General features: G+C 36.5%; 1 protein-coding gene across 1 annotated transcript in view; it reads left to right on the top strand.

The window, feature by feature from the left end:
• Nucleotides 1-23329, top strand: part of igsf5 (immunoglobulin superfamily member 5) — a 30296-nt gene extending 6967 nt beyond the window's left edge. Inside the window, exons 4-9 of the mRNA XM_015403223.1 lie at nucleotides 6009-6136; nucleotides 13375-13537; nucleotides 16156-16296; nucleotides 20429-20453; nucleotides 21063-21151; nucleotides 23277-23329. Of these exons, the coding sequence (XP_015258709.1) occupies nucleotides 6009-6136; nucleotides 13375-13537; nucleotides 16156-16296; nucleotides 20429-20453; nucleotides 21063-21151; nucleotides 23277-23329 (599 nt within the window). The remainder of the gene's footprint in view (nucleotides 1-6008; nucleotides 6137-13374; nucleotides 13538-16155; nucleotides 16297-20428; nucleotides 20454-21062; nucleotides 21152-23276) is intronic.
• Nucleotides 23330-24839: the final 1510 nt, after the last annotated feature.

Below are 24839 nucleotides of genomic sequence, written 5' to 3'. Positions count from 1 at the left end.
GTACCTTTAAAGCCGGGCATACAATGTGCGATATTTTCAATCGTTGCACACAGCTACTACCCAAACTGTACGCCGAAACCACAGGGTTTAAATGCATGTTCTCGCACTGTGCGACCCGACGCTCTGATATGCGATCTACCTGCTCACACTACACGTCCAAAAACCACACGTCTGAGTGCCAAGAGATGGTACTGCTCGGACTTGTCAATCTGGAAGAAGAAGAGGAACTCCCTTATTTGCACATGTGCAGTGCTCCGGGTTCTGGTAAATTGGCTTGTAGCTCTGCTACACCAGCAGCATTTGTCCACGAACACCTCACGGCGGCCGACTGCATTTAAACATGTTTGATTTTCTCTCAACCTTACGATTCCTGATCGGGAGGTGGTCGTGTGAGGCTAATCGCTCCTCATTATCCCATGTATAATATACAACGCAGGAGGCACGATCAGGCTGAAATTCGGCCCGATTGAAAAGAATTCTTGCACGACTGGAGAATCGGCCCGAAAAGGGCAAAAAAGTCGTACAGTGTATGCCCGGCTTAAGGTGCAGCTCTGGTTACTCACTTCTATTCTAGCATATTCCACATAATTGCTGTTCCCCCTATGTGACTTGCCATTTTCCTTCAACTTCCACAGTAAAACCCTATTTTTTGTTGGTTGATAGACATCCCAATAAAACCAGTTGAGGTTTGCAACAGCTTTTTAGTTATGTACACTTTTACAGGCACAGTATTCCTCTATGTGTTAAAGGGGAATGCCGTTTTTTTTTTTTACATTGGGCCCTTGATTTCACATTATTACATCATGTTCTACTCACCCATATTAGTTTTATGACGATGACGTCATACACACTCCGTATATAAATATAAAATACAGTATATAACCGCGGATGTCTGGGGGACAGTGATTCGCCTACATGTTATGAATGCTGGCGTACCATAAATGATAAATTATGAATAGTTTAGTTTGTGCCTTCAACTCATTGCCCATAGGAAGACGCTACTTGGACATAACCTAACCGAATATCTTCAGAACAGCTCCAAATGACACAAAACTCATATCGGTGAGTAGAACATGATGTAATAACGTAAAATCAAGGGCCCAATGTAAAAAAAAAAACGGCGTTTCCCTTTAAGCAAATTCAGTAAGTCTCCATTTTTAAATGACTGTAAATTAAAGGTTCTTGTTTTTTTTGTGTGTGAATCTCTCAAACACACATAAGGACACACACCATCTTGCCCATAAAACAACAAGCAGATGGGAAGTTGTATCTAAAAAAAATCAGCTCCATGTGAAAGAGTCCAGAAACACACTGAATTTAACCCTGATGAAGCAGAAGGCAGCTTGGGTAAAAACTGAGGTAAAAGAAGGGACACAGGCAAAGTTGTGCTGCAGCTTTAATTCTGCCTGCCCACGCTCCCCCTTCTTTTCGAAAAAACATGGCATTCAACTTGCACTTCTTAAGTCCTTTTCTTTGAACTCACTTTGAGGCTTTTTGTTTTCGAAGAAGGAAACTGAACGTACATGCAGAGGATCAATCATGGAGGGTGGGAGGAATTATCAGGGCCTGTGTGGTGGCGTGAAGTTGGGCCGACATGTTTGATGGTTTCTGTGACAACGGCTTAATGGCAGTGGGGGTGGGGGCAGGGAATTTATTGGACTGCCGTTATAAATACGAGATGGAAATGGATAGACTCCATGGCAGTTGGATGAGGCAGCAGTGCAGGATTTACAGCCTGCACCTGCAGCCAATCTCCCCTCCCTCTCTTCTCCATTTAGTGGATCTTATACAAATGTTGGGCCAGAGGTTGTGAGATAATTTAAGATTCAGGGTTGATTAGGACTGCTGGTTCTCTGGTATTCACAAGCAGGAGATTGCTGCAGTGTGATCCCAACTTATGTAAGAATCGCCCATTTATCATTCTGCTTAATGCAATACTTCCCTTACACAAAGAATCAGAATGGATGAGGAGGAAAGTATTTTCTTTTTTCAAAGGAAAGATAATATCTTCATAGTGGAATCTATTCAGGACCTTTTCCACATCCTAATTTCAATTTGCTTAGGGGCTAAATGGAAATTAATGACAGTGACGACACAAACATATCTTAGAACTGAGAGGACCAAAACAGTTTTATGTGTGAAATTAAACAGACTTTTGATCAAGTCACTCTTTGTTGAATTGTAAACCTATTTTCTGCCTAATCATTCCTTCCATATCCATGGACGAGCTGAATCCTTCTCACGTAGACCAGTGTATATTAGTATATCGCTCCTTGTTTTGCAGTAACAAGAATTATGTTTTATGTTGAATTCAATGTATTGTAATACATTTTTTCTATTTTTTTTTAAGTTACCGTTTGAGTTTTTAAAAAATTTTTCCTTAAAATACAGACTGTAAGACTACAATTCAGACAAAGTAAGTGCAACCCAACAGTTACAGTATATCTTTATTCATCTTAACAAAGATTAATAAACATATAATTGAATATAGAAAGTTACTTTTGATCATTGCTTTGAAGTTTGGTATGAAACATCCCGTGTGGGATTCCTCTCTTACCGTTTTCAAATAAGATATTTTCGTAACTACAGTGGTATGAAATGGGCAAAATGATTAACACACAGTAAAATATTATGTTTTCCAACTGATATTCTTACGGTTTTTACAGTCAAATTATATTTTACTTTGAGATTCTGATATTTTCAACTTAACAAGTTAAATTCACAATGGTAACTTTGATCTGCTTTTCCATTGACAAAGTTTAAACAGCGTTACTCACAGTGGCATTTATTTAGTTTTGTGTGGAAATAAGTTTTAATGCCATGAAGAACAGAGATTATTTTAAATCAGCTGGAGGTTTATAAAACCTTTATTTTTAAAAACCACAAAAGCAGTTTTGATGCTTTTTGGCACTTGGTCAATCTAAGGTTGAACCTCTTTTCAACACTGTCCCCCACTTTTAGCCCTCAATCCTATGTTTGTAAGTCGTAGGAGGTCTTACATGTTTCTGCGAAGCAACGGGGGGGAGAAGAACAATGATTTTAATGCCCTTTAAAAAGAGAGTTTACAAGAATACATTTAGAAAAATATTGTACTAACAGTACTTAAGTAGGTCTTGGAGGTCTTGTCAATTAAGATTAAAAAAATAATAATAATCACAACATTCAGAATGCTCATTTACTGCATACTACCATACTTTTTTAATGTCCTCTAAATAGTTCCTATGAAAAATAACCTCTATAACACCTAATCTGATGTATTCAGATGTTATACCGTTGTAAAATTAAATACATGAAGGATATAAAGCATTGAGCTTCTTAAGTCTAGTGAAAATGAGACTGATCGAGTCACAAGTTCTTGTGGAGGACCCAAACACAAAGAAAAAGGCAAACAAGATCCAAGTTAAATCCAAGATCTAACTACGGAGAGGGATGATAAACAAGGAAAACTTAACAAGAAGCAACTGGTGACAGAGGATTGATAATGTGAAGGTTTGACCCTGGACAGAGGGATTCAGGAGGTAATTATTCTGGTCGGGTGATTCTGAGACAAAAACTGGTTAATTACCTGACTGGATGCTACAGGCAACTGAGAGAGGCTGTGCAGAGACAATGACTCAATGAAAATAAAATAAAAACTCAGAGGATACAAAAGCAATTACTCAACAAAGCCTGACTGCACCAAAGTGAGCAGTAACAGAAACCACCAGAATGCACAGAAATTAAGTTCAGATGGTTCTAAATTCAAAACCAGAGAAAACCAAAGTCCTACAGATTAGTAGGTTTTTTGAAATGTACCATTAAAATCATTTTATAGAACCACCTTTGGCAATAAAGTATGTTTTGATTAGTAAATATTTCATACATTATTTAAATATAACTTTTCATGAGTTTACATGATATTTTACTTTTAAGTGTTCCTTTATAATTGGATGTTGATCAATAACTGCTTATACAAATTTATATATTAAGCTTACTGTTTACTAAGTGGTAATTAAGTGAAACTGAGTATATGTCAGCCTGTCTGTTTCATTCTTCAGTGGGATATTTTACTGCTACATGATTTAGGCGCTAAGGGACATCCTATGAAAATAGATTCTGCATCAGTTTAGGACAAGCTTGAAAATTTTAAAACATAAATCAGTCATTCTGGAATGACCTATTGATTACATCATTTTTCTAGACTTGGGTTGATGGAAGGGCGCTACCAGGGAGGAAAAAATGAGAATTCAATATATATAGATGTATTTGCATTTACAGTAACTGCATTTAAAAAAGTATTTAAAAAAAAGCCCTGAAAAAAATGACAAGTTCTTCCAATATTTTACAAAGAGAGACTCTCAGTGCTGCCAGTGCCACAAAACTGAGAGGTGCAGCCATTACCAGTACCAGTACTGTATGGTGAATCAGCCCTCCCAACCACCACCGCAGTCTGGATACAGAAGATTGCTCTGGCTTGACATAGCCTTTGAATTAATCGTGCGTGCTGGCACGGCAACTTAACAGTCAGCAACTCTGCTTGTGATTTGTTTACTGCAGACTCAAACAGACAGAGCAAGTTGAGCCACAAATTTACAGCGAGCCCCATTGACTCTGTGTAATCTCCTCCACCCCTCCCTGCTTTAATTGTTCCATTTGAAAATGATGTAAACGTGAATGCACACAGGCTGCTCTGTGTCTGGCTGCCCACTCAGTCACAGCTGCAGTACATCAACACAAACCCCTCACCGGAGCAGATCGATATGAGCGCATATACTGTTGATGACAAGCAGGAGATCTCTGATATAAATCAGAGAAGATAGAACCTCCCTGAGGTAATATTGCCTGGTGGTGTGGTGGATAGACAAGTTGGAATAGACTTTTCCTCAGACGGGTGAAGACAATTCGCACAGTGAAACACAAATGCGGCCGAACAAAACTAACTCTACATTTATAGTTTTTTGCAAAATGTTTAATAACTCTTGATATTTTCCTCTTTTTGTCAGTATTATTTCAACGTAACAATCCAATGCAAAGTAAAAAAGAATAATATGAGAGTAGAATAATGTGAATCGATGTCGAGAGAGTTTAAAAATAATCATCCAAAGCTTTTAACACAATTATTGGTTGATTCAGTAGGATTTAGTAGGAAAGAAAGTGCAAACAGAGAAAGAAATGATGAGCAGCTGAAACTGAGAGCCCACACAATGGCAATAATCATATGAGAAAGTAGCCAAAAACTGTGGAGGAGCTGCAAAAACACATTTATTACGAAGACAGCAGATAGTTGTACATACTCTGCATTCAGCCTTCATGAAAAGGATAGAACCACACCAATGTGACTACTGGTCTAGCAAAAAATTAAATGCAGCGGCTTAATTGCAATTGTATATAGAAACGCAATGACAAACAAATGTGATTATTATGATCATTTTTTGTGGCATAATACTGGTGACAAGGTCAGATTTATGTCAGAGAAGCTAAAGTTCCCCCAGTATGAACCATTCACTTTAAATATGGGTTTATGTAGCATCTCTAACAAGAAATCCTCCCAGCGAATCAAAGCGCATCAGAAAATAGCAGCCAGTTATTCATAAAACACATCAGAGGATTTAAAACCTAGTCGATATAAATGTGTCATTTTGCATTGACGCACCACCAAATCCCCTCCAATCATCTGTCTGTCTATAGAACTTATCTTGTGCATCCATATCCCTTCATGTTATCAGACGTCGGACTTCACAGAGCTACTGTCTCTCTCAGGGAGCTAAGCAGCTGATCTGTCAAGCAGAAATTGAGATGGACTGGAGTAAAGGAAGAGGGATTCATTAGGCAACTGAGACTAAGAAACCAGAACTAAAGATGAATGAAATCCTTGTTTTAAAAGATCAAGTTAAGCAAAGATGTCGTGCTTAATTAAAAGTCAGGAAGGTTAAATAAATAAGATGGAGTATAAGTAAACATGAGGTGGAGACAAAATTTCATACATTTTTTTTTAAGTGTGTTAGAACTTTTCTTTCTTTTTGCTACAGAGAAGGGCACTGTGAGGCTGTTTGGAGAGAACCGGTTGGCTTTTAAAGGAGAGTTGGTCGTGTTTCAGTGCCAAGCAGCTGGATGGTATCCTGAACCCACTCTGCAATGGCAGGTGTATGAAAAAATGGTAAATACCTGTTTTTGTTTTTAATTTGATTCCTGTCTGATGCCTTCAATGCATGTAAAAATATTCACACTACATTTAGGTTCATTTTTGAAATAGGTTAGGATGTTTGAGTAAAGTTTTGTTAAATGCTTATAACGGTTAGCGAATCGTGAATAATGTCTTAACTACTGTTTTACTGTATCATGGATCCAGGTTTCTGCAAATCATTATGTCATTAACTTTTGCTTTTAATATCCTGTAGCTGACCAACTGTGAGACATTTGTCTCTGCATTCATCCCATCCCTTACGGAGCAGTGGGCTGCACACATTGAATAGTACCTGGGGGCAGCCTGGAGTTAACGGGTCAGGGTGAACTGGGTAATTTAGACCGTCTGCTCTAAATGATATAGGCCACCATTCCCACTAGGCTAGCATGCATCAAAACTCTTTATCCTCAGTTATTTATTTATTAGCTTTATTTGTTGTGTTTGTGTACCCAGAGTAACCATATGAAGCTTAAGCATTAATATTTGTGCTAATTATTGATTGATTGATTGACTTTATAGATCTCACAGTGGAGAATTTTACTCGTTACATCAGCTAAAATAGTCAAAAACAGAAAAAGTCGCTGCCAAAGAAAGAAAAACAGGCATGGTATATATACAGTATATAAAGTGCATCCATATATGACAGCCTTTTTTTTTCTATAGCAGGATTATTATACAGGGTTATTGCATAGGGTGTTTACATGATTATTTACATAGATGGAGATTTATATATATATATATAGCTATTGCACTGGGTGCCAAATATAAAGAAACAGGTTATTGCACAGGGTATTGAATGGTAATGCACATTAGATATTGCACAAGTTGCTATCTGTTGTAGCGTTGAAGTGTAGAGTCTGATGGCAGCAGGGATGAATGACCTGCGGTGGCGTTTTTTTATAAACAGGGTGTAAAAGTCTTTCACTAAAGTAGCTTCTCTACAGTCTGGTTCAGAGGGTGAAAGATCTTGTCCATGATGGATGTATGCTTTGGCTGCACCCTCCTCCCAGCCACTTCCTCCACTGAGTCCAGAGTGCAGCGTAGGACAGAAACGGCCTTTCTCACTAGTTTGTTCAGTCACTTTCTGTCCTGCTCTGTGCTGCAGGGGCCTGCTCACTCCAAGGACCTCAGCCTCTTTAAGAGGTAGAGGCGGCCCTGTCCCTTCTTATACAGGGTGTCAGTGTTTTGAGTCCAGTCCAGTTTATTACTGATGTGAACATCCAGGTATTTGAATCTTTTTTAAGGGTCAAAGACTAACAATTGTGCCCAAAAAGTCAAATGTATCTAGCTTTCCAACAAATTTGATGAAAGGGATCACCTCTTCAGCAGCTATCTTTGACTTTTGACCTTCTCTTACTCTGACCATAGATGCTTAAAGGTATAGAGGATGATCTTTTATTTCCGTGTGGATCATCTTAATAACTGGTCCTCCTAATTGTCAATCATTCTGGTGATGTGCTACATCCTTGCCTCGTTAGCTGTCTTTTTCTGCACATGCGGTGCATCTGTGGCGAGCTACGGTTTCAGGCAGTCACTGAAGCGTCCTTTCTCACCGCGGTTCTTTGGAAATGGCTGAGGGTCGTAAGAGAAAAAAGTGTCTACGAAGTGTATGAGAAGAAAAGAAAGGCCTCAGAAGAGGCAGATATATCCCAGAATAGGATGTGCACAAGGAGAAATGGGCTCGTGCATGCACATTTTCGTTTTAAAGTGGAGAAGGGATTTTAAAAAAATCCTCCACAATACCTTTAACCTGTTATGTCCTTATATCATTGGAGGTGTAACACCAACTACTTTAGGTTTTTCCAGAAAACAATTATCAACCTCTGTGTAAATAAATTCCCAAAGCAAAGGTGACAATAGATCAGAGGTTAACAACATATTGCATCATACACTGACATGATGTTTTTTAAGATTTTTGACAGAAAATCTGCTTTGGTTTCAACACCTTTCTGATGGGCTATTCGTTTCAGCCTTCAGCAAAAATTCATTTTGATTTAAACTTAAATCAAGTTAAAAAGTTGTCTTGTTCAAGGAATATATTAATTACTTATTGCTTTTTAATGAAAGCTCTCGTAAATGTCAAAAATAGCATGTTTTCCTATGATTTACTGCAATTTTGCCAAATCTAATCTGTAATTTAGACGAAAAAAAAATGTGTGGGAGGAAGACTTTCACTTCCATTAAATAAATCACTGCATTAAATTTTCATTAAGTGGATTGGAGCATGGCCTGAATGAGATGAGTCTTGATTTATGGATCTGAACCTGAGGAAAGTTTACCCCCGGCTCTGTTGGCAAGAAATAAATCATCAACAATGCCAGTGTACTCCCTTGGTTGGAGTTCCCAAAAAACAACTAAAATACTGCAGCATTCACCAGAGACTTTCCTTTTCTTCACCCTCTGGAATTATTTTCATAAGTGGAAATTAATGTCATCAGTTCATCTTGTAATTTAAAGATGTCAGAGCAGTCCCTACAAGTCTTTAACATTTCTTTGTGTTCTAATTATTTCTAACTAACTTTACTGATACGAATGGCATTTTTTGTTGGCCAATTGGTATATTTTGAGATGAAGTTCAGTTCTTTTAGAATCAAATGTAGTGTTTTTTGTGTTATTGTTTATTCTCAAAAATGCAGTTTTAGCACACTTCTAAAATTTGTCATTTAAATTTCATTATTTCTTTATTTGGGGATGACAGTGACTCATATTTTGTTTTCTAATGAGCAGGTTGTCGGTTTAATGCCCTGCTCTGTCTGTCCAGTGGTGGTCCAATAGTCTGTTAAGCTCCCTGGTCAAAATAAGCTAATTTTCTGGATTTTTTTGGAAGGACCAGAAATATTACTATTAATAAAAATGTAGAAAGAAACATTCATTCTTTACAAGTTAAAATTTAAAATACTATGAACTGTATAAACAAAAAACAACAAAAAAAAAAACAATCACTATAAACAAACATACAAATGTACAAACAAATATGGCTCCATGTCCATTGCTTAAGGTCGCTGTTCAGCTGAAGTGTCATTATCAAACATTTATTAATAACAAAGGAGTTACAGAAGGCTAACACAGCTTTTCTAAACGAATGTTGTGACTAAAGGTCTGTTACACTGGCAAAGCACATGGTTAACAGCTGTTGTTAAGACAAGCAACAGGCACACAAAAATGCCAAAGTTTTTTTTACTAAGAGTAAGATAAATTGTTGCTGTGGTGTAGAGAAGACTCAGGAATGGTTGTTTAGCTGACTGCTTATGATTGTTTAAACTATTATAGTTGTTTTTTTTAGTAAAAGAAAAAACACAATGAAAAACCTGTAAAACATATTAGCTTCAGCCAACTATATATATATATATATATATATATATATATATATATATATATATATATATATATATATATATATAATCCAAACTACATTATTAATTTCTTATATAGTTTGTTTAGGTAAAGAAGAACTAAAATCTTCAAAACGCTAACGTTTTCTTTTGCTATTCTATTTGTTATTTTATTTAACAATTAGTCTACAACCTGGCCCACTCCCAGGCCAGAGTAGAAATCTAAATCCTGTCCCGTCCCACTCCTGGTGAAATTACTCCCACTCCCATCCCGCTCCCATTCAGAATGACTCCCGCTCCTGCTCCACTCCCATTCTTGTTTTTGAGCGTGGGTGAAAAACTCAGAGCGGAAGCACTGTTGGTTTTTGGGTTGTGTAGTTTTTTTTGACTCGCATTATAGTGTAGGCTTCAAGGAAAAAAAACTACAAAATGGCGGTGCCAGTACTGGATTTTTTTTCTTTCTATTTTATTTTATTTTTTGGCATCGATCCTAGTTTATTTAAGTTACTATTGGTTTGCTCCCACTCCCGTCTGCTAATCCTGTACCGTCCCAATCACGTGATCGTTACTAATACTGACTCCCATCCCACGGGAATCCCACGGTAATCCCGTGACCCGTGGGATTCCCGAAAAAATGTCAGTCTCTAACGTGCAGCGCATCAGGCAGATAGCTCGCACTCCTCCCACGCATGTTAAGCCATACATACACTTTCCATTGACTTCCATTTATTTTATGGCCTACCCCAAACCCTGATCATTACCAAAACCTGACCTAAACTCAGGTCACACCTAGTGTGATCTTCCTGTTCTTAGAAGGAATGTTTCTCACAGAGTGAGTAAAAAGGAAAGAAACATCTTTGAGTATTAAAAGAATTGATTCCAGTCATGCTTAGCAAAATCATTGATATAAGCACAGATTTTAGAGCAAGTCTTTACCTTCTATGTTTTAGGCCCACATTTCTAATCATTGCTGTGGAAAGAGCCAAATTGCCCCAGAGTTAGGTTTCTTCCTCGACTTTTCACAAAGCTACACATCCTCTCAGGGTGTGCCTTCCAAAGTCTATAGCGGTTGTCTCTGAATCTGCCCACAGGCCACAGAATTCCCAAATGAGCTAAACGAAGAACCTCAAAGGTCATCTTAGCCTTGAGCATTAGTCCCTTTAACTGACTTACAAGGAGACTGAACATACATATAGAATGAGTAGTAACTGAAGACAAAAAAATAAAATAAAACAAATTAACCTTCAACGCACTTTAGTCCTACCCCTTACTGGGGACAAGTCGACAAGTATCTGTAAAGGGCTGTTTATACTCCTGCAGCAGTGTGTCGCAGTGAGCTTGTTGGAGATATTTTTGATTTATGCCCAATATTGAAGCGTGGTCTGCCCTATGTTATTCCACATCACAACGCAAGAGGGACAATCGCGAACTAGCTGTGGGCCTAGATATGGCCGAGGCGGTGAGGATGTGGGGGCAAGATCCAGGTGGAAAAAGGGTCCCAGCGTTCTCATGCACCTCGCTCTTCTAGCTGGTCCAACATCACGAGTCGTTTTTCACAATGGCGGTCATACAAACAAAACAAGTCGGTAAGGTACCAAACTGGAGATATGCTTAGATGTAGATCTGACCAATCAGAGGCCTCCTGTCTGCGGTCACCTACAATTTTGGGAGAGGTGCAGCAAATGTCTGCAGAAGGGACGGGGGCACATTTGGGTTCACTGCGACACACACGCAGACGCCCTGGTTTCTAAATATAGAAATCAGCCTTAGGTCCTCACAATGTAGATAATGTAGAAAAATAGATCAAAACAATGTATGATGATGATTTTTGATCATTCCAGACCTGGCATTTAACAGGTAAAAAAATTATGACATTTCAGAACATCTGTTGTTTTCTTAAAGACTGAAATCCTTCATGACATTCTTTGCAAAGCAACTTGAAAACCAATATGTACTTTTTTTCAAGTTGGCATTATTATTTGTTGGCATAAGGCATTTCTTTACACTTTTAAGTTAAGATCATTAAGCCAGCAAAGAGACAATAGTTTGAATGTATGAGGTCAGGAAAGCAGAAACAGACTCCCCAAACCGTACTTACACAAAGATATTGACTTCCTCTATATTATTCTTGAGATTAAGTGCAGCTAACAAAGAATTTAAATTGATATTCTAGTTAGAAATATGGAAGGAGTTAAGCAAATTTATTTTATTCAGGGGAATCAGAGTGAAGAGATTAAACACAAATGTATCTAAAAAAGTAAAAAAAACAACAACATATAATTTCCCTCCCAAGCCTCACAGCGATGCACTACTTTATGTTTGCCCCACAAAAAATGTATTTAAATATGTGTTTGCAAAAAAAAAGATGAAAGTTGAAGCGATGGAATAGTTTTGCAAGGCCCTGTAATTTTTTTTTTTTTTTTGGGAGAATGTGACTATTTTAGAAAAAAAAAGAGTGCCTTTAAACTGCTTTTAGAGGATTAAAAAGTTGATTTGATTGAGCATTTATCCCATCATTTTCGGTTAATAATCAATGTATCCCACTCAAAGCATTTTCCTCAATTATGCTGGGAACTGATTATTAAAATGGGTTTTTTTTTTTTTTCTTTTTTAAAGACAAAATGAATATTTCCAAAACCTGCTCAAAGCTGTTACCTCTGCAGGTTCCTCATCATTTCTTAAAAATATCATGAAAATTGTTCAACATATTTTGATGAGAATATGCTTAAATTAAATGATTCCATTGGATCTTTGCGTGTAGACCTCAAAGTATTATCGGGATTAGCCCTGAAAAAGCCACAACCATATAATCCTCCACATTTCATCTTAATCTGCTTAATTGATGGGACAAAAAACACAGCAGAAAAACATCATTGTCTATTATCTAATTGCTACATTTTTTGCAGCAAAGCAGGAATTTCCAAAGGATATCAATCTTAGTAAAATATCACATCCTTTATGTATATCTTCAGTGTAAAGGCATATTTCTTTTAACATTTTAGATCAAAGTTCTCAAATGGAGCAGGTTTGCTTTTTCATATTATACAGTATACGGGAACATGCGATGAACCAAAACACTTTTAAGTAACTAATCATTTGCTACAAAAATAGAAATAAGATAATGTCCTTAACTGTGGGTTTTGTAATCAGAATCAGAATCAAAATCAGAAATACTTTAATAATCCCAGAGGGAAAAAAGGAGATTTATAAAAAAAAAAAAAGAAAAAAAAAAAAAGCTTTTCAACCATATTTCAACAGAATGATTTCAGAAAATAAGCACCTAAAACAGACCTGGACCAAAATCCTGGTATCCCAAGTAAAGATAAAAGAATGTGACTAAAGGGACATTCATGTTAAATCAAGATTTGTCCACCAATTAGCTGTACGGGTGTCTAAAACCTTGTAATTATTCATTGGGCCTATGTATAGGGCTACTGCTAGTCACTGTGCTGTTTGGTGTCATGGCGTGTACCACACTCAACATGCACCAGAGGAAGTGAAGGAAATAGCAGAGAGAAATGTGCTGCTCAATGTCAGAGAAATTGGTCTCAGTCACAGGTCATGGGTCTTCAACAGGATAATGACCCAAACGACACAACTAAAACCTCCAAAGAATGGCTGAGAGGAAAATACTGGACTATTCTGAAGTTTCCTTCTATGAGCCCTGATCTCATTCCTATCTAGCGTATTTGAAAGGAGGAGAAACATGCCGTTTGCAAAATGGCCCCTTCAAACCTGAGACAACAGGGCAACTTTAAAAGCAACACAGATCTATCTGGGTGAATTGCAGACAAATTCATTTAGATTCTAAAAAGCTTAAAATAAGTAATTAGATTTGTTTGATGAATAACAGTTTTCTGTCTGGTTTACTTCGTCAAGGTGAGCAAGGATGAATACAACATCACCTTGGAGGAGAAGGAGAATCTCTTCACTGTCTCCAGCAACCTCAGCATCCCAGCAGAGAGGAGCTCTGCGGTGGGCTGTCTGGTTTCTGTGCCTGCTCTAAAAGAACCTCTGGAAAGCAGCCTCAATCTAACAGTGGGTGAGAACAACGTTCAAAAATAAGTTAATCTGCATCTTCTAGGATTTATTTTCCATATTGTAATGGTTAAGATTACAATTTACTTTAACGGTGTTTTGTGGAGTGGTGAGGAACATTTATCCCAAAGAAATTCTTAACTGTGACTTAAGCTACCAGTTACTCACTAATGTAATGTAAAGTAATTTTCTGGGACCCTCAGTTTTATCATGTTATGCATGTATGTACAGTATTTCTACTGAGAGGTTCTAAAAAAACTGGATCTTTGGATCATTTTAAGATGGATCACCCTTTCTATTTCTGATAAGTTGCTGCTCTTTAGGAATCAGGGGTTCTGCAGCCTTTGCAACTTAAAGCATTTGTGCGCTCAGTCTGGTGAAATAAAACTCCTTAAGAGCTAGAAATTATTATCTAATTATTTATTTAATTTTAGTTGCAAAAAAAAAAAAGGAAAGCATACTATTTTTTATATTGGAATATTTTTCTTCTGCAGGATGTAGATATTTGTGGAAAATGGTGTGACAGAAGATACTGTCATCAATCTACCTTAAAAAGTTATCTGATACCCTTAAGGAGTTATTTATTACAAAGAATTAAGGATCAGGCTTCAATCCTTGAAAAGATTATTGACTCATCTATTTATTTTTAATGGTTGCAAAACAAACAGATACAAGTATATGTTTTCAACACACTTCACTAATCAAAATTACAGGCTTTATTTCCAAAATGAATCAAGCCACTCTTAAAAGATGTAATTTTAACAAACTTCATTTGTAATCTCAGTATAACAACTAGCTGTGCAACCGTAAACAATTTTGTTTTCTCTGCAGTTAGAATATAAAACAAGATCATACTCCCTTAAAGTACCAATGAACTTTAAATCCAAAGTCTGGTAGGGATCTAGTGACCACGGGATATAAGTGTTTTGGACGATAACATTAATTGAAAAAAACCTTTAACTAGAGTATTTACTCTCTTTGCTTCATCAGGTAGAAATAAAGAGTTGATATAGATTATAGTTCAAGTCATGGTCACTAATCTGAGCTGGTTAGCATACTTCCTCCATGCAACTAGATCCAACAGTTCAACATAAACTCTGAGCAACAAGGTATAATTTGAACCATCACAGTTTGTTTTTGGTGTAATAGACACAGAAACAGGGGAAAAACAAACAGATAATCAATAAAATAAAAATCATTATTGTTTTCTAACTTTAATCTTAAAAGTCTGACTTCAATCCCAGAATTCTGACTTTATTCTCAGAATTTGGCAAATGCTGACTCCAATCAGAATGCCTGCTTTAATCTCAATTATTTACATACATTATGACCAATTTTTAATAGATCTACTTTATCTAATTGATCATCCTGGGCTTTGGCGACAGAGTTCGAAGGAATCTAACTTTCATTCCGAGTATAAAGTCAGAATTCTGAAAATCAAGTTTTTGTTTTAGTGGATGTTTTTTTTTGTTAAATTGCCCTAAAACTCTTCCATAGATGAATGCAAAGAATTGCACCTAGAAACTTTATAGACAGTTTTCTCTAAAGCTTCCTGCATTTGAGAAGACCCTGTTAGTATACAGTGACTTAGAAGTTGGAATCATCTTATTTTTAGACACAGTACTGTATGTGATGCTATTGCCCAGAATTAATTTATTAAGTTTTTGGAAATCATACGTTTCCATTTCTGTTTGCTTGTTCAACAAATGAAAATACAACTTGCTATGCTAACTAGGATGAAAGAAAATATTTAAATATCCTGTTTGACATGTATATTTGTTTTCTACAAAATTGGCTTGTATCTGTTGTATCAGATTTGCGGAACTGTGTGTCAAATCGGATAAACAAAATTATTTAGGGCGTATTTTACCATTTAGAATTATTAAAAAGAGAGAAAATATTAAAAATGTCTGAGGGCTTTAAAATATATGAAGATTACTCAAACTGCAATTAAACTTTTTAGTTTGACTCATTTAATGTGCTTCTAGTTAGATTTTATTTTTTCACTCTCTCTGCTATTACTCTAGGTAAGACAATTATTATTCAGATTTTTTTATTACACCCCCACAGCTTGAAATCAAGCCAATAAATTATCAAAGAAAAAAGTGAATAATAATCTTTTCAAGGATGGAAGACTCATCCTTAAAAAATCAGTATAGGCATTGAACAGTGCTTTAGCACTCTACTTCATGCATAAATGCCCATTTTGCCCCCAGCCTAAGGTATATCAAAGGCATTCCCCCAATTTCTATTATTTTAAGAGATTTTTTTTTCAACTCAATATGTTAAACCTTTCCTCCCCCTTTTGTTTTGGGAAGCATGTGAATCATCATAGAGTAAAGAGGAGAGGAAAAGAGGAAAGGGTTACGAAACAGAAACAGCATAAGTTTGAATCATAGCAGCATACAGGTTGAACGACTGAAAAGACCACATTTGTAAAAACATTTTTTTTTTTTATCTTTTCTTTTTGTCCATTTTCATCTTTTACCACAACAGATACTATCATGACAAAAATGCACATCTCTCTGTGACTTTTCTGCATATCTGTAGCTGGATTTCAGGTTGTTTCCATTGCTTCAGTACTCTGTAATAAAAAAGAATGATGTGACCTTCTCTCTTAAGTCGCAGAGGTGATCAAGGAAGAGGATGACTGCACAGTCCTGGTGGCAGTAAGCGCCTCTCTAGCTGCTGTTCTGCTGCTTGTGCTGCTTGTCCTGCTCTCCATAAGCATCGTCATCTGCTACAGGCGGAGGAAAAAAGCAAGTAGGCACTTTTCTTCTTCCTTAAATTGCTCTAAGAGAACAAATGTCAGCACGGCCCACAATTTTCCAGCTCAGAAACTGTGATTAAAGTATAATAAAGCACAGAGGTGGCTGGCTGCATGCTGGGACAACCCTGCAGTAGCCTTCAACAAGGGCATGCGGTATCTTTTCTGACAAAAGCAGAACATGGTTTGTCAACAACAGTACACTGTAGGCACCAGAGATGGGTGGTAAATCAATAGCAGAACAAAATGTGAGCTATTTTGTACATAAAAACATTTAGAGTGATAGATGTGTATTTTATAATAACAATGATAGCACAAAGAATTATTGAACTTTTAAAGTTAATAAAAAATATATATATATTTGCTGTATTATCTGTTGTTTCTGAATAATATCCAAAATTAAAGAGACAAAATGATAATAAAAAAGATTAAAAAAACAAGAAACCTCCCAAATCTATGGCAGCTTTGGTGAAACCCGTTCCAGGATTCTGGAAGTTCCCAAACTCTAGCATGTTGCAGTTTCAGTAAAACAAAGAGGCATTTTACTGATTGTATGCAGTGTGGGAAGACAGTAACCTTGGACATGTTATCAGTCTGCTTGAAAACTGGAAATAGTGCGCAGTGCCTTTAGAAACATGAGGTCCTGACTCACACTTGGTTTCTGCTGGATGAGTCAGTATGTTTGCATAGACACAATCTACTGTAATACATGGCTGCACGGAGAGCACAGGATATTCTGGACATGGGAATAGTTTGATTTTAGAGCTGTTAAGCTTTGCAGCTGTTGCTTATAATTATGGGGAAAATTGGAGTCAGAATCTAAAGTTTAAATAATATCACATCTACTAGCGTCACCAGTGGCCGAAAAGTTTAATTTGGATGGCCAGGCATGTGCTAATGTGCACTGTGAGGTGGCTTAAAAAAAAGAGAAAGGGCTAACCTGCTGCACAGGAAAATAAATGGGCACAAGTTGTGTATTTAAAAAGAAAATCACTGAAGCAAAACCAGATTTTCATGAAGTCTTGTAAATAAACCTAAACACATATTTACAAACAATGTGTTCTAATTAATCATTTATGGTTTGGCATATGCTGCATATGCTTTTCTTTAATAATATAGGAGTCTCCTCGATGGATACAGACACATGACTTTCTTTCCCCCATGTCAAAAAAGTTTCATGATCTGCCCTGATAGTTGATCTTAATTGTTCTTTTCACTCACCTGCCTAACTCTGCCTGGTCTCTAATTACTCCTTATGCTATCCACCTGCACCTGATGCTTCATATACGGCTCAGCCCAGCAAGTAGAGCCAGATCACTGTTTGATGCCAGTTTGTTAGTTTGTTTCGTTAGTTTTGAGTTATTCTTGGGTTTATGTTCCTGTCCTCGGAGGCCAGTGGGTTAAGAGGTTTTAGTGTTTGTCATGTCTCCTGATCGTGTGCTGGCTCCTAGGATAGAGTGTAGTTTTAAGTCCCGTAAGCGTGGTTCCTAGGTGGCGACAAGTTTAAAGTTCTGCAGTAATCCGGGTACTATGTCTTGTCTCTGTCCCTCAACCACTGAGCCTGCCTGTCTGCATCTGTGCGTTTCTGTCTTCTGTCTCCACGCATGGTGTTGCCTACTGTACACCTTGCAGACTCTGGATTTGAACCCCTAAGTCTGTTCTTTATGCATAGAGCTTGCAGATTCTTTAATATGCATGTAAGCATTATCTGTAGTTACATTGACTTAAGTCTATAAAACAAACAAAAAAATGCACATTCAACAATTGCTCTTAGAGGGGATTGTTTTGGGGTATGGTTGTTGTTATCTACTTAATGCAATTTAATCTGGAGTTATTGTCCCCGTAACTTTGCTCAAGAACTACGGATGGAAAAAAGCTATTAGCTAAAGCTTTTAGGGATGTCCCGATGTGATATTGATATCAGATATTGGCAAGATGTTAGGCAAAAGGATACTATCAGATTATATCATCCTACAACTAAAATATCAGATATTAACATGCTGGTAAAAATGTTCCACTTCTGTCAAATTCCATTGGTTATTAGTTAATGTATCAGTTGCTCTTATACTTATTATTGTTGACTATGGTTCTCTGTTTGAATAATATCAATTGATCAAACCTTTTTTTTAACATTCCATACTATGAAAAATAAGTAATAAGAGTTGTTTTTCATCTGGATGGTCAGATGTTAACTGCCATCCAGGTGGTTTTTCCTGCTGCATATAGAGCTAGTTTAAAAACCAAAACACAGCAGTCTCTAGTTTGTTCAGTAACGTGATGCAAACTTATCTTTAATTGAAAACCATCTATATCGTTGACCAAGAAGCAGGGACAAGTGGAAAAACTACAGCAGTGTAGCTTTTTCATATAACCATTTCACACTGGCTGAAAAAAACTGTTTAAACTTGAGAACAATTGCCTTTTAGTGGCATTGGGAGCAGTTCACTGACCTGGCAGCAACTTGGCATATAATGCATGTCAAAATTGCCTCAGCTCTAATCAGGATGCTGTGGGAACACCAGACCCAGTTCAACACGCTAATTTTATGCAATACCATTGGACGTCACCACACTGCGCCAGTCGCATTTGATCTAACAAGCCAAAAACAACTCTGTCTACACTCTATAAAGATGGTGCAGCACTGGTAAAAGGGATGAAACATTGAAAAGTGCTGACTGCGCACTGGCTTCCATACATGTTGCTCACCATTATTTACTTTCATTATTTCTTTTGCACTCGTGAGAGCATCAACATTTACCCAACGTGATGGCGTCACCAAACATGCAGCTGCAGGGAGACAGAGGCCATGCAGCTTGCCAGCGAGGAGTTAGACACTTTTTTTTTGCCACTGGGAAGAGAACAAAATGCTGATTGTTTGCTGGTCGACCCACGTTTGAAAAACCTGCGATAACCCTCTAATTTCAACGGTAAAGGGGCTATACATTCAGCCTCTGTCTGTGCATACTCACTTGGTCAGTGGTTTCATTCTAGACAGTAATATAACTAATCTTTGATAAAAAGCCAGTTATCTTTCTTACATTTTTAATTGTTATTGTAACAAAAGCACGTTATAACATATGTAGACTAATCGTACTCCTCTTGCAGCAGTAGAGGAGATGAATAAAGTACGCAGCCATTCTTGAATAGATTACAGAAGTCTTTGATTAGTTTTTTTATTATATCATATGACCAGAGGGCACGTTTTCTGCCCCCTTTTCTTCTCACATGAATGGTTATACCTCCTGCATTCTCATAATGTGACTATCATTCTCAATATTATATCATTAGGAATAATACCATTTAGCATAATTAAGGCCCAGAGGTTATAAAGTCTGTGCTTCTTTTTTGTGGGAGGAGGAGGGCTCTCTGTTTCTGTGGGATAACAAGAATACTGCAACATTTTAAGACAGGGTAATCCCTTGCACGAATTCTGGACCACTGCTAAACGTGGCTTTGGTTTGGATCTAAAGGATTAGCTCAAAGCAGCTGTGACCTTTGAAGTACCTAAAACGTCTCAGCCCTCCAATACTGTCCTTGCCCTAGTCATAAAACTGTGAAGGAATATCCATAATTTAAATAAAGTTAATAGGGTGTTTCAAATATCAAAAAATGTTGATACCAGAAGGCAGAACACCTTTTTGGGTAATTTATATCACTGAGGTGTGAAGCCTGCTTTCAAAATATCAAGAAAGGGGAATAGATGTAAAAGAGGAATTTAGTTAATGACAGCATTGACTTGAATAACAATATTAGGTTGGGTTTCTTTATCTGTGAAAGGAGCTTAAAACCCTCCTGAGGTAAGATCCATCTGCAGCTTTGTAAGGATGCAGCCCGTTTTTCATGACCACCAGCATCTTTAGCAAATGCAGCTCGTAAAGCCATGTTACAAAACTCATAAATGCTCAGCTGCAGCTTTTACTGCTGAGGTACAAAACCAACTGGAGGCAATGATACCAACGCAGGGCCCGAAGCAAATAAACAGCAGGACATTTACAGCTTTCTTATTGCTGTACTGTAGATGCTGTGGGCAAGCTGAGCCGTTCTAGGCACAATGCTATCATAATCATAAAGTTAGCACCTGATAACTCATAATCCTGAACTTTATCAGGTTTTTTTTGTCTTTTTCAGAAAAAAAGCAGCAGGAGGTGATAAGGTGAGATTTAAATGCTGTTTCTTTTGTACTTCCTTATGCAGCAACATTTCAACAAGGATTTAAATAAAACTACTAAATGTTGAGCTTCCATTAATCGTTGACGTACAGCCCCTTATCTTGCTGCACATTTAATTTATATTTAAGCTAATTTGAAGATTCAGCATGATTCTTTGTTGACATGCTAAGCCAATGTTTGAGACTGAATAAGCCCTTATTGATCCTTGTTACAAAAGAAAATTAAGGACATGAATTAGAAATGACATTCTTTAAATGGTCTTTGTCATTTATAAAAACTTCATTAAGATTTTTATTGTCAACGCTAACGCATTAAACATTTTATATGTCAGCATTTTTCACTTAAATGAAATCCAGAGCCACAGTTGAGGAGTTTTGGTTGGCTCTAATAAAGCTGCCTGAAAAATATGATGATGCTCATTTTTTATCTGTCAGTGCACTTTATGCTGAGGACAATACAGACGGCCTCTGATATACTGCTGCTCTGGGGGAGTAGAAATTGTCTTTTCACAGCAACATGGCTTCTAACAATGTGACTTGCTTTTTAAGCTAAAGGTTATCTCTTTCATTTTCCATCCTCCTGGGCTTTTGCAGGTTCAACCAATCGCTTTATGGAGGGAACCCAGTTGCCGAGGCGACAGGCGGGAATGTGAATCAGGGGTTTTCCAGTGAGGACTCAACAGGTGAGAAAATGCAAATAAAACAGCAAAATTGAGTACATAAATGATTCATTTAGATTTTGTTTTAGGTTTACTATACTTTCATTTAACAAGCAGTGAACAGAACCATGTGTTTATTTTTTTTTTTTACATCCAATCTTTGCTATGTTTCCTATTAGAGCATCTTAATTGCCTGCTAGTTTGTTCTGTACCATAACAGCTGCTAACGTACAGGAGCCTCCCAGTCTGCATCATTTGAATTCAGGATACAAGCTACCTTTATTTAAAAACTGTTTTGTGACACAAACTTTAGCTTCACAATGAAAATCTAAATATTAGGTTTGTGCAGTCCTGTTGGAAAATGAAATTAGCATCTCCATAAAGTGCTCAAAAGTTTATTCAAAGATGGCTGATTTGATCTTTTACCCATTTTATCTTCATAACCTATGATTTGCCCAAGACACAAGCTAATTAAAAAAACTGATTAGGGCCCCTGGCCAGCTAGCCCCCCAACTAAAATTTACTGTTATGTGTTTTTTTTTCTTTTGCATGTATAATGATTTCTAGATTAATATAATTTGATTATGAAATTATGCATTTTTTTGATCAATATATCTCATATAGAATTAATTAGTTATACATAAAAAACATTTATTGGTCTTTGGGTCAGATTAACACACAGACAAAGAGGGACAAGTGTAGCTTTCTGCAAACTTATCTTCAGAGAACAGAACAGTGATGAGAGTTCAGTTGCTTCAGAGATTGTCATTATCTCCTTTCTATCTCTTCTTTCTTTCATCTTTTCTCTTTTGTTTTTCTTTTTTCCTTTTCTTCTTCTGTAAATCTGCTCTATTTACATTGCAGTGTCCATATAAACTGTAAAACTCCGTGCATAATTATAATAAAGCAATTTATATGCATGAAACAAGAGGAGCTATATGGCAATTGCCATACTGCTACACTTGTGAAAGGAAAATCTGTTGGGCTCTTTTTGGCATCAAGACAACTATTCTTATTGCCACATTGCCAGACAGGACACTGTAAAAAAAAAAAAAAAAAAGCAAAGATGACCTTATTTAGTCACCTGAGCTGTGAATTTTACCCATCTATGGGTAGATCTCAGGCCTCTCTGGGTTGCTCTGAGGCTGGCCTGCATTCCCCCTGTGCCTGTTGCATCTGCAGAGAGAAACTTTTCCAATTTCAATTTAATAAAAACCTACAGTACCTGAGATCTTTCATGTTAGAAGAACGATCCAGTGGGCTGACAGTGAGTTAGTATAAGCAACAAAGTTTGCTGCCTGATCGCTTAAAGTGATAACAGGGATGATATTAAATAGAAAACCTGGAAAGCAAAGAGCTGAGAAAGAACCTGTGTAATATACAAAGGTCATATATGCGGAAAAAGATCATTTATGTTATCAGATAGGTGTTGTATGTTAGGTTACATACATTTACAGAGTTTTAGGTGCTAACAACTAAACTTTTAACTTAGATTTTTATACCTTGATTCAGGTAAGTTTTTATTTCTGTTACTTAGGAACATGTTGGATATTTTATCATTATTTAGATTCAACCACGTGTGCTTTTGCACAACAGAATTTCTTATTTTTATTTATCAAATCTATTTTATTTGTTGGCATACTTGCACTGCAGTTTATTTTTGCATGTTGCTTTGCAACTGAAATTCAGAAAAAAAAACTATATGACACTTTCACTGTAACTACGCTGCTTACTCATTTATTTTATTACTTTTAGTAACAGTAGATTATAGATACAAATAGGATGCTGTAAAAGCACTGCTAGAGCTGGTGTACATTTGTAAATGACATGCTCATCTAACTATTGATTGCAGAATTTGATGTTAATGACAGGAATAAAAGATCCTAAATTCAAATTTGGTTTAGTGTCTAATTGGAGGTTGTGGTCAGCCCTGCGACACCCCATGAAATCAGAAACTTCACACTAGACCTCAAGTAGAAAGGATTAAGTGCATCTCCATTCTTCTCCAGAATATACCTTGATTTCCAAACAAAATTCAAAATGAGCTTTTACTGCAATCAAGGACTGGGGATCAATTCTTAACAATTTGGCCCATTTTCTCTTTAGTCCAGGTAAGATGTTGTGGATATGGTCTCAATCCCATTTACAGAGTCCTTCAATGGCAGCTTCCGAAGCTCTTACTTCATCAACAGTCCATGGTAGACCATATAATAATTCTGTTTTAAATTATTTTAATTTATTTCGTTTCATTTGATATTCTTATTCAATGAGAAGCAGAATTTATTTTTAAAAGCTGTAACCCTTAATTATTACAAATGAACAGATATGAATGCAGGAAATGTTCACGCTTCATTAATCTATCAATCAAAGTTTATTTATGGAGCACTTAGTGACAATCCAGCTGGTGCTCAAAGTGCTTTACATGTTCGGACTGCTTAGCTAATAAACATTTCAAAATTAGGATGAATGCATAGCTGTGCTATTCAAAAAGAAATAAGATACAGTATATAAAATATGTACTTTTTAAAATAAAATACATAAATAGTAGAGATATAATCTGGACGCATCTAGATAGGTGAAAACACATCAGCTGTAACTAAAGAAGAACTGTAATTCATTTGCAATGTTAAAAACCCTGTATCTGTTATATATATAGTTTTAAAATAGATTTCTTTATCATTGACACAAAGTTTAACTTACACTATATAAATACCCTTACTTTGAAATGTTATAACTCTCATTTTACCTTTTGTGGAAGGCGATTTCATTTAGAAAAAACCTTGATGGTATGTTGCTCTGATGAAAAAAAACAATTAGTGGAAAGGTTTGTTAAATTTTATTAGTTTCTATTTATATTTAAATTCATAAAATTTATTTGGAACTGAAAATTGTATTTAATTTCATGTTTAGCAATTGCTTTGTTGTGTGATACATGGTAGCTTGTTTGAAATATTTTCAAAAATAGATTTATCTATTAATTGTGTTATCATTATTATTTGTTAATTATCTGAAATAAATTATTTTCATTCATGCATTGAAGATTCTTTTAAACATTTTATTTTGCAGAGGCTGAACTGCTAAAGCCCCTAACATTTAATTTTATTGTTTCAGATATTTTTTATATTTTTTCTTAGCATTGGGTCCTGCCTCAGCAAGGCAGGGGCTTTTGCTGACAGATGTAATCTGGGGCAGTCGTGCACCTCCACACTTCTCCTGCAAACCATGTAAACTGATGAAGCTCTCTAGCATCACTCATTCTGACTGCCTTTGAGACCTTCCTTCTCCAGTTGAGCCCTGACAACGCGGTGTCCTAGATTTACAGGATTAATTTAGCATTTTGTTCCCTCACTTGGCAGTTTTTCACTTCAGCTTTGAAACATGGAGCCAAAAAAAGATAGTGGTGTTTCTCTACATTCTAAAACATTTCTTGATTTTAATTTCACATGCATACTTATCTCTAACTTTTGTTTACAGCAAAATACTCCCAATGATTCTTTTTCACACATGAAGCCATTTCTCTATGAAATGCACTAATTTTATATGTGTCAATCCATTTTTTATAGAATATCATATATAAAATGCTCATAGCAGTACCTCTGGCTGAAAACTGCAACAATCCTTTAAAGTCATCAAGCTTCTGAACCATATTTATTGTTACTTCTTCCACCACTGGTTTGGTGAAGCTTTACAAACCTTTGTCACATAGAAAAAC

The sequence above is a fragment of the Cyprinodon variegatus genome, unplaced genomic scaffold (genome assembly GCF_000732505.1).
Source record: "Cyprinodon variegatus isolate N-32 unplaced genomic scaffold, C_variegatus-1.0 Scaffold1469, whole genome shotgun sequence".
Taxonomy (NCBI): domain Eukaryota; kingdom Metazoa; phylum Chordata; class Actinopteri; order Cyprinodontiformes; family Cyprinodontidae; genus Cyprinodon; species Cyprinodon variegatus.
The sequence above is the reverse complement of the archived record's forward strand: the minus strand, read 5'-3'. Positions and strand labels throughout refer to the sequence as shown.